Below are 11,352 nucleotides of genomic sequence, written 5' to 3'. Positions count from 1 at the left end.
AAAGTTTTTGATGAGCGTGTCAGTTTACCGGGGAAAGGCACTACGAAGCAACTATATGGGGGTGAATTTTGGGGAAATGTATGTATGTACATATGTGTGTGGATATGGGCACAAAAGCTCAGAGTGATTGAGTTTGAAAGGGGAGAATTTTGGGGTGTGTCGTTAGTTTTACATTTCCATCTTAATTGCATTAAATTTCACCGACAAAATAAACTATGTTTCTACCTTTAGGACCATAATTTTCTCTTAGCCTCTACCGAACAGCTGGGGATCATTACGGGAAAAGGAAAACTATTTTGGAGGATTAAAGCTCAAGGGAAGAATAATATGGAAATTATAGAATTAGGAATTTTATTATTTTAATTTAGGTAAACATTTAACTAGGATTTGTTTGGAATTTTCATTCCATTTATTTTGGAATTTTTCATCTCATATTTTTAGGTCAATAAAAATTCATAGACTAGTGAAAAATAAATTGAAAGTATCACAATGTTAGTCTTAATCTTTGCAAACTATTTTTGCCTTCGTCTGACTTATTGTTTAGTGGAAACTTGGCTCTAAAAATTTCATCATTTAGTTGGTATACCACAATCGTGGCATACCAAGTATTGTAATCATCGGAAAAACCGACCACTTCAGATCGGGCTCAAACTTGGTATGAGCACGTTTTAGACATCCCACATTACGAAAATGGTGGTGGAAAATTTTTGATCCGGCCGGCCGGCCTGCCGGCCTGCCGTTGGTCCCCATTTTGCCTTATAGCTCGAGAACGGTAACAGATAGAGACTTCGGGTTTGAAGTTTTCTATAGAAATGTGGGTGTAAAATTTCATTTTTTCGCATTTTCAAAATCCAAGATGGCCGCCGTCCGCCATTTTGAAATACCGTTAACCACTTCCTTTGTAGCTAGAGGTCTGAAATTTTAGTATGTTGTAGGGCTTAGTGAGATGTTTTCATCAACAATTCACACTTGAAAATCGGTCAAGCGGTTTAGCAAATATGGCGGCCTAAAGCAAAAAGTGTTTTTTCGATATAACTCGAGAACGGCTTGACCGATTTTGATCATCTTGATATCAAATGAAAGGTATTGAGAAGCCCTACAACTGTTTAGAACATTTCAAGTTTTAAAAACATCCGCAAGAGGCGCTAAAAACAAAAACAAAAATTGCCTAACTTTAAGGAGCTATATCTCCGAATCCCCATCATAGATTTCCTTGAATTTTTGATATGTTGTAGCCTGACTCAATATCTATCACCAGTCCGAAAATGAAGAAAATCTATGTCGCCGTTTAGAAGATATGGCAATTTGAAAAATTCTTAAATTTGAAAAGTTCTAAGAGCCATATCTCTTGAACCGCTTGTCCGATTTTGCTCAATTTGGTATCAAATTAAAGGTTATGCAAAACTCTACAACTTTCTAGAACATCAAAAACCTCTAGGACCATTCCTTCAGAACGAAAAGTGAAAAAAACTGTTTTTGTTGAACAAAAATCTGCCATTTTGTGTTCTGGAGGTGACCTTGAAATGTATCGAAATATATGTCAGATTATAGCTTATTTCAATACCTTTCCAGAACTAGTCTCGAAATTTTTGTAGGTCTTGTGGAACTTGAGATATAACCATTTTTGTCTTTCGAATTGATGAATTTCATAAAAAAAATCAACTTTGCCTACTAATCCTACTTACAAATTAAATTACAACGCATAGACTGACCCATCCGCGATGTGGTATACCAACTCTAATAACTGGACGCGTTATGATTGACTTTCACATAAAATTCATCCATGTTTATTTATTTTCATCAGTTTAATTTAAAACAATTTTACATTAAATACAAAAATGTAAACACAAATAAACAATAATAAAATTGTGCGCGCCTGTCCTAGGACAAGTCGGCACAGTAGTGTGGAAAAGTACGGCACAAATTATTTATAGGGAAAAACATCATAACCTCATTCTTCTTCTTACCCTGGCAACTGACGCAACAATACGCCATACTGTGAATTCTTAATTTTTATCATTTTTCTTGCCTTTAAACTTATTATTTGTGAAATTCATCATTCCTGTTCGAGAATTAAATTAGTTTTGAAGTGAAATATACTGAAATTCTCATCATTTGTGGACCACCTTAGCAGCAAAGGGAGGATTTGCATCGCTCAAAGAAAGGGAATCAGAGTCATTCAAGGTCACCCGCCATTCCGGTCAATTCGCGCCGGAGGTGCCTTTAATGCTCCCTCTGATTCTCTTCCGCAGGTGTGTAAAGCTCAAGAAGGAAGGCAAGGAGGTGAATTATCATTGAAGTTACTAATCTCTTTTGTGTACATCTTCTCAAAGGTGCGTACAGAACATATTGAGGTTGAGAGCCAGGGGACACTCCGTCACCATAGTGTCACTAATGTTTTTATCATCTCCCTCAAAGGTAACTTCATCTACATAAAATTCTGGTCAATTCGCGCCGGAGGTGCCTTTAATGCTCCCTCTGATTCTCTTCCGCAGGTGTGTAAAGCTCAAGAAGGAAGGCAAGGAGGTGAATTATCATTGAAGTTACTAATCTCTTTTGTGTACATCTTCTCAAAGGTGCGTACAGAACATATTGAGGTTGAGAGCCAGGGGACACTCCGTCACCATAGTGTCACTAATGTTTTTATCATCTCCCTCAAAGGTAACTTCATCTACATAAAATTCTGGTCCTTCGCACGTCAACAAGAATCAGCGCACTCAATTGGGAAGCCACCAGCAGCTTCTATTCTCAAGGGCATCGTGCTTTCTATCCTCCACGCCTCCAACGGCTTCAAGAAAATCTGCGCAGGATTGAATCACTTGCTATTCGACCTCGACTGTTGCGAATTGATACACACAATACCTGTCAAGTTGGTTCTACCGTCGTCACCCTGACCTGACTTGTAGCAAGATGGCAGAAATCAAACTCAGCGCATTCCGTGTACAGCGAGGTATTCACAAGCGTACTCTCACGAGACTGGAGAAGAAGGTCTCTGAGACTGACACAATCACACATCGTTTAGCAGCCTCCTGGCTCACTGAGATCCAATCAACATTGGATAAATTCATGCCAATTCAGATCGAGATCGAGGTTCTTGCACAAGTAGACCCTGATCTATGCAAACTCGAGGAAGATGAGGGCGACGCTTTTCAAGATCGCTGTATGGAACTACGTCTCAAGCTTGAGGACATCCTTGGAGAACACCAACAGAGCTCGAGAAATCACAATGACACTTCCAAGGACAACATGCTCCCGGAAGTACTGCAAAATCAAACCAATCTCCTACAGCATATTGTGAAGCTTCAAACAGAAGGCCCACCATCATCATCATCACTCTCAGCTCGCACAAAACTCCCACAGTTGAATCTTCCGACCTTCAACGGTCAATACACAGAATGGATGCGTTTCAGGGACGCATTTCACAGCACCATCCACTCAAATCCTGATCTGAGACCGAATCAAAAGATGCAGTATTTGAAAATGGCGCTCACAGGCAGCGCAGCTGAAGACATCAGCCATGTTCAAATTTCCGACGACAACTATGAGCCCACATGGCAGCGACTCACAAAGCGATACGAAAAGAAAGTGCATCTTATCAACGCCTTCATTGATCAATTCATGGCTCAGTCGAAACAGAAAGTAGACACCGTGGATGATCTCCTACAAGCAAACAGGAAATACCGCCAAATCTTCGACAGCATGAAGGCATTGGGGGATGATTGTCTAAAGCTAGATGTGTGGCTAATCTATCTTATGAAGCAGAACATGTCTGAGAAATTCAGAACAAAATGGGAAGAATCACGTGACTCGGAGAACATGGCTTCAGTGGATGACTTCTTCGACTTCATGGAAAAGGCTACTGATGTCATGGAGCGAGCTAATCTTGGCCTACAAGATACAACAAAGGCACCTCCCAAAGGTGCACCCAAGCAACCTGAGAAAGCTCCCTCTAAGCCCAGCAAGGGGGGAATTGCTACACATCACACGGAAACTGGAAAATGCCACAAATGTGGTGGAGCTCATCCGCTCTATCAGTGCGAGAGTTTCAAGGCTCTCCCTGTGGAGGAAAGGGGCAGGTTCGTCTCCAAATCTAGCCTCTGTTTCAACTGTATCAGAGGAAATCATCCTTCAAAGAAGTGTACATCACAATCTCGGTGCCGACTCTGCGGAAAGGCACATCACACTCTCCTGCACATTGATGTACAACAGGCTCAGATTCCCAAGCAATTTGTGCCTCCTCAAGGTCAACCACCTGTTGCTCCACAATCACCTACAGTTCCACAACAATTGATGCCTCCACAGGATACTCAAACACCTTCTACAAGCAGCATGGTCACTACACACCATTCTATGGTTCCCAAACGTGCCCTTCTCCCGACAGCCTTGGTTAACATTCTCGATGCTCATGGAAATAACCAGGTGTGTCGTGTTCTCATCGACGGAGGAGGTGAGTGTACCATGATCAGCGAGGATTGTGCGCAACGTCTCTTATTGCCACGATCAAATGCGAAAATTCCTGTGACAGGAGCCGCTGAAGTGACAGTTGGCTACACAAGGGGGCTTGTGCATCTCAGCATGAGTTCTATTCACGATGAAGATAGCAAGTTGCAGGCGGAAGCTTACGTCATGCAGAAGCTTACCGCATTTCTACCATCAGTTCCCATATCTCACATGTCATGGCCTCACATTGATTCTCTAAAGCTGGCTGATCCTGGCTACAAGACACCAGGGAAAATTGATGTGATCTTGGGAGGTGAATATGTGCCTTACATTACCCTTCCACAAATTCTCAAGGGGAACAATGATGAACCGGTGGCCCAGTTGACCATCTTTGGTTGGACAGCAGCTGGGAAAATTCCTTCTGAGGTGCGTGGATTCACATCGATGCACACTCACTGCGACTTGGACGACTCTCTCAAGAAGTTCTGGATGTCTGAAAATGTTCCATCGGACAAAAAGAAATGCTACACCAAGGAAGAACAGTTTTGCGAAGATCACTTTGCAAAAACACATACACGAGACGAATCTGGACGCTATGTGGTCGAACTAGCATTCAAAGAAGATCATGAAGAGTTGGGTGACTCATCAAAGGCGGCACTGGCGCGCCTCCAGACAATGGAGCGACGATTTGCTCGCGATCCTGAATTCAAAGCTGAGTACATAAAGTTCATGAATGAGTACCTACAGTTGGGGCATATGGAGGAGGTTCCATACGATCAGCTGTACAAACCACACAACAAGAGGTATTTCCTACCACATCAAGCGGTACTGAGGCCGAGTAGCGAAACAACGAAACTCAGAGTTGTCTTCGATGCCTCAGCTCCCACTCCTCCTAACAACAAATCGCTAAACGACAATCTTGCTGTCGGTCCAGTTCTCCAAGACGACCTATTCACCATTCTTGTGCGACACAGGACTTACGTTATCGCCTTCTGTGCCGATGCGGAGAAAATGTACCGACAGATTGGTGTTGCTATTGAATATCGTGACTACCTATCTCTCTTTTGGCGGCCAGACCCATCCCAAAAGATACGACAATACAGGCTGAAAACTGTGACGTATGGCACGTCCAGTGCACCGTACTTGGCAACCAAGGTACTTCAGCAAATCGCATTCGACTATGCATCTGAGTTTCCGGAAGCAGCAAGGGCCATCCTTAGCTGTTTCTACATGGACGATCTCCTCTGTGGAGCCTCTAACTTGGAAGAGGCAAAGAAGCTCTGTAAGGACATTCAAGAAGTTTTGCAGCGCGCGAAGTTTACATTGAGGAAATGGTGTTCAAACTCCAGTGAACTTCTTGCCGATATACCATCACACTTGCAAGCACTGTCTCCTGAAGAAGTCACAGCACAGTCCAAGACAATTACAGCACTTGGGCTACAATGGGCACCTGGGCCGGATGAGCTCTCGATTCTCACTGAAGCTCTTCCGCAGGTCATCACAAAAAGGGATTTTTGCGCTGCAGCAGCCAAAATCTTTGATCCACTGGGATTTCTCTCACCTTTCACGGTAAAACTCAAAATGATGTTTCAATCGCTATGGCTCTCTGGAATGGGCTGGGACGATGCCCTGCCTCAAGAACTTGTGGATACATACGAAGACTTCAGGACGCAGTACAGCGCTCTCAAGGAACTCAAAATTAGACGAAACATACCATCAAAGGGCGGAGTCATTGAACTGCACGGTTTTGCGGATGCTTCCGAACGTGCATTTGGCGCCGTAGTCTACGCAAAAGGGGAAGATTCTGAAGGCAATCCTGTGATTGCTATCGTCACCGCCAAGTCACGGGTGGCTCCCGTGAAAATTGTGTCGATTCCACGCTTGGAATTGAATGCCTGTCTGCTACTAGCAACACTCTTGGACAAAGTGAAAGATGCCATTACCAATTTCGAAGTCAAAGTTCATGCATGGTCTGATTCCATGGTCGCTCTTCAATGGATACAAGATTCTCCGAAGAGGTGGACTCCCTACGTGGCAAATCGTGTGAGTATGATCCATGATTATTTCCCACCAAGCATTTGGCGCCACGTATCCACTTTAGACAATCCCGCGGACTGTGTCTCGCGTGGCTTGTCCCCTACTGAACTGAAGGATCATCATCTCTGGTGGCAAGGCCCTCAGTGGTTGCTAGAGGAGGAATCCAATTGGCCAAAAACTGAAATCAAGAAGTCCACAACAAAGGAAGAGCGAACTTTACCAGTGAAAGTGTTTGTTACTCAGAAGCCAACTGGTTTTATTGAGGATCTCATTGACAAGCACTCCAATTTCTTGGACATCGTACGTATTCTCGCATGGGTGAAGAGGTATGTGCATAACCTTCGCCAACGCGCACGAAAGCAGCAAGTACAAACAGGAGAACTTCTCGTGCGTGAACTCAACAGTGCAACGTACACCATTTGTGCTCATATTCAGCAGCATTCTTTCCCGGATGAGTACAAATGTTGCCTCAAATTGAAACCAGTGTCTCTGAAAAGCAAGTTGAAAACGTTCGTGCCATTCTTGGACGAATTTGGCGTCATGAGAACAAAAGGACGTCTCCGCAACGCAGATGTGTCGGATGCAACGCGCCATCCCATCATTCTACCATCAAATCACAAGTTTGTCAAAGATCTTGTCACTCACACACACCAGACATATCTTCACGCAGGCCCAACACTCACCATGAGTATTCTATCAGCCACATACAACATTATTGGGGCGCGAAATCTCGTCAGGAAGGTTTATCAGCAGTGTGTGGTGTGTTTCCGGCAGAAACCTCGAATGGAAGCTCCTCTCATGGGAGATTTGCCGGCAGTCCGGGTGCAAGAAAACAGGCCATTCTACAATACTGGGTGTGATTTTGCCGGTCCTTTCAACTTCCGCAACACCTATCTCAGGAAATCCGTGATCACAAAAGGCTACATCTGCATTTTCGTGTGTATGGCCACCAAAATGATTCATCTTGAGGCTGTCACGGATTTGAGTACAGAAAGGTTCATCGCAGCTCTGCGGCGTTTCATGTCCCGTCGGGGAATTTGTGGCACTATCTACTGTGACAATGCCACGAATTTTGTTGGTGCCACTGGAGCTACGCGGGAGGAGAGAATGGAAGGAGTCCGCATTCACAACGGGAAAGTTGTCAAGCTCATGTCCTCTTTGGGGACAGCTTTCCATTACATTCCATCGTATTCTCCAACTTTCGGAGGTCTATGGGAGCGAGGTGTTGGCAGCAGCAAAACTCTCCTCCGCAAAGTCATTGGGGATACAGCTCTCACATATGAAGAATTTTCAACCATTCTCTGCCAGGTGGAGGCATGCCTCAACTCGAGGCCACTGTGTGCAAAATCTTCAGCTCCGGACGACCTGGAGCCACTTACGCCAGCGCATTTCGCCGTGGGACATGCTCTGACTCTGCCACCTGGTCCAGAACTGATGGACATGAATCCCAATTTATTAACTCGTTGGAACCTCATTCAGAGATTTCTTCAGCACTTCTGGCATCGATGGCATTCGGAGTACATCACTTCATTGCAGAATCGCCCAAAGTGTTATCGCAACACAAAGAATCTCGAAGTGGGTGATTTGGTTGTACTTCGTGAACCCAACTTGAAGCCTTCTCAATGGAAATTGGGGAGAATCCTTTCTACCAAGCCCGACAAGGAGAACGTCGTTCGTGTCGTGGTCATCAAAACTCAGGACAATATTCAGCAACGTGCCGTCAGCACTCTCGCCAAGCTTCCCGTCCCAATCAAGGATTTTGAGATGAACTCAATGGGGGGAATATGTGCGCGCCTGTCCTAGGACAAGTCGGCACAGTAGTGTGGAAAAGTACGGCACAAATTATTTATAGGGAAAAACATCATAACCTCATTCTTCTTCTTACCCTGGCAACTGACGCAACAATACGCCATACTGTGAATTCTTAATTTTTATCATTTTTCTTGCCTTTAAACTTATTATTTGTGAAATTCATCATTCCTGTTCGAGAATTAAATTAGTTTTGAAGTGAAATATACTGAAATTCTCATCATTTGTGGACCACCTTAGCAGCAAAGGGAGGATTTGCATCGCTCAAAGAAAGGGAATCAGAGTCATTCAAGGTCACCCGCCATTCCGGTCAATTCGCGCCGGAGGTGCCTTTAATGCTCCCTCTGATTCTCTTCCGCAGGTGTGTAAAGCTCAAGAAGGAAGGCAAGGAGGTGAATTATCATTGAAGTTACTAATCTCTTTTGTGTACATCTTCTCAAAGGTGCGTACAGAACATATTGAGGTTGAGAGCCAGGGGACACTCCGTCACCATAGTGTCACTAATGTTTTTATCATCTCCCTCAAAGGTAACTTCATCTACAAAAATAAATTTTAATATTTTAATGAACATTTTATGACAAACATTTGAAGAATTGAGTTCATAACAAATGTGTTAATTATGTACAATTAAATTCAATTACATCACAAATGCACATAGGTGTGAGAGTTGAGAGTTTATGGTGTATATATAAATAATTACTACAGAGAGAAAATTCACGAGGGCTCTCTACAAATGATTATTATTAATAAAGTTTGTCTGACAGGGTACCCCCATATAGGGGTACTCCACTAGTATGCAGGGCATGAAGGACAAATTCTGTAGATTCATGGACCATTTAGTTCCTTTTGAGTGTGCTAGACATCAAAAGCTCGGGTGGATTTTGTCCTGTATTAACATGCCATGGCAAATGAGCTTATTCTTATGCAATGAAAGTGCTCGGAGCTTTCTAGCACTAAATCTATACTTTAGTATTATTCATAGAATAATGAGAGGGGGTTGGGGGATGAATGAGGGGCACATAAGACATGAAAAATCCAAAAGGACTGCTGGCTGAAAATGGGGAAAATTAATTTTCTAGAAGAGTGTTAATTCATTCTCGTTGGGAAATGTATTCAACACCCGCACGTACACCTGCATAACTTTTTCCCCCGGGGCGGCTAGAGAGAGGACTATATGCAGGGTCCGCTATAAAAAGGGATGCATCTGCATATTAAATGGTGACAGTTAATGGTGCAATTTATCACCAGACTGTCTCGGCTTTTTTTCTTCACATCGTTACACAAGAGAATACGATGTATATAGTACGCTATATATAGTACATCTCGGGACGAATTGGACCAATTATTAATTTTTCTTTTCACCCCAAACCCTTTTTTCTTTTAAATTCAATTGAAACAGAATTTTGATTTATCATCCTTGATTGTGGGAAAAGGGAAAACGATTTTTTTTTGAATATATAACCCTTAATTGATTAGAATCGATTTATATTGCTCAAAGGAAAGCGTGGGAAAAAATTTAACTTTCAATCGCACCAGTTGAATAGATCACAATGATTGCTATATTTCCGATATTTCCGCTTTTCACTCATTTCACTGACAGTGAGAGAGAGCTTTCCATATAAACCACAGAGAGTGATTTATATAGCAAAATGGAATACAAATATTAATAATTTCTGAATTATTTGTGGTTTGCCAGTTAATGTTTCACATGTCATTCCGCCCACTAATACATCACAAAGCTTAATTGAATACCAATGTACTTTGCAAAACAAGGGGTAGGTACTAGGTAGGGTGGTAGGTACTTATCTGTGGAATATTTTGAAAATTATGGAAATGGTTGTAAAAGGGAGTTTGTTCAGCGAATTATGAAGAATTTTTTTGAATGAAAAAGGAGTTTATGTATCGAAGGGTTAAATTGATTTTTGCTTTCAGGTTTTCTTTTAAAATTGTTCATTCTTTTGAGCTAAACAAATATCTTTTTTCTCAACTTTTGGAAACTTAATTTTATGAATTTTCTCTTGTTGAAAAGTTCTTTTTTTTCAACTTTGATGTTTGGTGAATTTTAATCAAATAAATAATTAAATATTCTTAACGTTCTTAGCAATTTTATCAAACTGTCAATAAAGTTTCAGAACTTACGTGCAATTTGTGGTTGGATTTAATATGCAAAGCATTTCGGAAAGCTCATCAACCACAGAATTGAAAACAATTTTTTCAACGTTAGAAATTTTCTTCTTCTTTTAATTAAATGTCTATCGACTTCACAAATACCTACCTACATGAAAAAAAAGTTCCTCTCGCAATTTATTGCAATTAAAAGTCATTTTTGTGCATAATGATGCTGATGATGGCAGTGTGGCAGTAAAAACTTTCCTAGAGCATTGTGCTGGAGAAAATTCCCCCAAAAATGAGCATGCAAAAATGATACGTTGAAGATTATGTTTTATGCTCAAAACCTTCTAAATGAAGTGACTTTTAACATAAATTTTCCACTTTATTGTCAATTTTGCATGCAAATTCGTCACAATAATGTGATCCATATTGAATTCTAATGGAAGGCCCGTGTGCGAATTTCTCTATACATTCTTTGCGCACAGAAGAAAACATTTTCTTTTATTATTGAGGAAATTTTGTGTAATAACAGAAAAATTCTCATTCATTCTTCTTCCCTCTCGTTTGGCTGTTAAATTGTATATAAGACGTGGTTGGAGGAAGCAGCTGCTGTGTGAGTATTTTCTCCCCCAAAACTGGGTGGAATCCCTCCAGAAATGTTCCTTTTTATTTTAAAACTCGTGCGCGGGGATGGTGGATTTTGCAATAGGGGTGGTAGGGAAGCTATTAAATAATAAAGAGGCACCTAATATTGAGATTTTCATGTTGAACATCGCGCAGGGGACGTGACGATGGTGAAAAAAAAGAGAAGAAGCGGAAAGCACGACAAAAGGGAGAAAGCTTTTTCATTGAGAGTTAATTATAGGACCAGACATAGCCGCAATCTCCACCAAGTCTGCTATATCGTCTTCTCCGCGTGTATTCTATAGCTTTGGCACAAACAATTTCAGGGTG

The 11,352-nt window shown here is 41.9% G+C and overlaps 2 protein-coding genes across 2 annotated transcripts; both read left to right on the top strand.

The window, feature by feature from the left end:
* The first annotated feature begins 1,900 nt into the window (after positions 1 to 1,900).
* On the top strand, positions 1,901 to 7,387 carry LOC129788362 (uncharacterized). The gene is made up of 4 exons (XM_055824337.1): positions 1,901 to 2,252; positions 2,334 to 2,418; positions 2,496 to 7,097; positions 7,252 to 7,387. The coding sequence occupies exons 3-4, from the start codon at positions 2,911 to 2,913 to the stop codon at positions 7,385 to 7,387; spliced, it is 4,323 nt and encodes a 1,440-aa protein (XP_055680312.1). The 5' UTR covers positions 1,901 to 2,252; positions 2,334 to 2,418; positions 2,496 to 2,910.
* Positions 7,388 to 8,828, top strand: LOC129788680 (uncharacterized). Its single transcript, XM_055824923.1, has 2 exons — positions 7,388 to 8,647; positions 8,729 to 8,828. Exon 1 carries the CDS (start codon positions 7,420 to 7,422, stop codon positions 8,278 to 8,280), a length of 861 nt encoding a protein of 286 aa, XP_055680898.1. The 5' UTR covers positions 7,388 to 7,419; the 3' UTR covers positions 8,281 to 8,647; positions 8,729 to 8,828.
* The last annotated feature ends 2,524 nt before the right edge of the window (positions 8,829 to 11,352 follow it).

Source organism: Lutzomyia longipalpis, chromosome 2 (assembly GCF_024334085.1).
Source record: "Lutzomyia longipalpis isolate SR_M1_2022 chromosome 2, ASM2433408v1".
In the NCBI taxonomy this organism is placed as follows: domain Eukaryota; kingdom Metazoa; phylum Arthropoda; class Insecta; order Diptera; family Psychodidae; genus Lutzomyia; species Lutzomyia longipalpis.
Note: the sequence above shows the minus strand (reverse complement) of the source record. Positions and strands in the feature narration are given on the sequence as shown.

What these genes read in the sequence shown, in the direction of transcription:
- LOC129788362 (XM_055824337.1), top strand. Translation starts at nt 2,911, where the DNA reads ATGGCAGAAATCAAACTCAGCGCATTCCGTGTACAGCGAGGTATTCAC. An exon ending in ATTCTACCATCAAATCACAA is followed by an intron (nt 7,098 to 7,251) that starts GTTTGTCAAAGA and finishes TGTTTCCGGCAG; the next exon opens with AAACCTCGAATGGAAGCTCC.
- LOC129788680 (XM_055824923.1), top strand. Translation starts at nt 7,420, where the DNA reads ATGGCCACCAAAATGATTCATCTTGAGGCTGTCACGGATTTGAGTACA.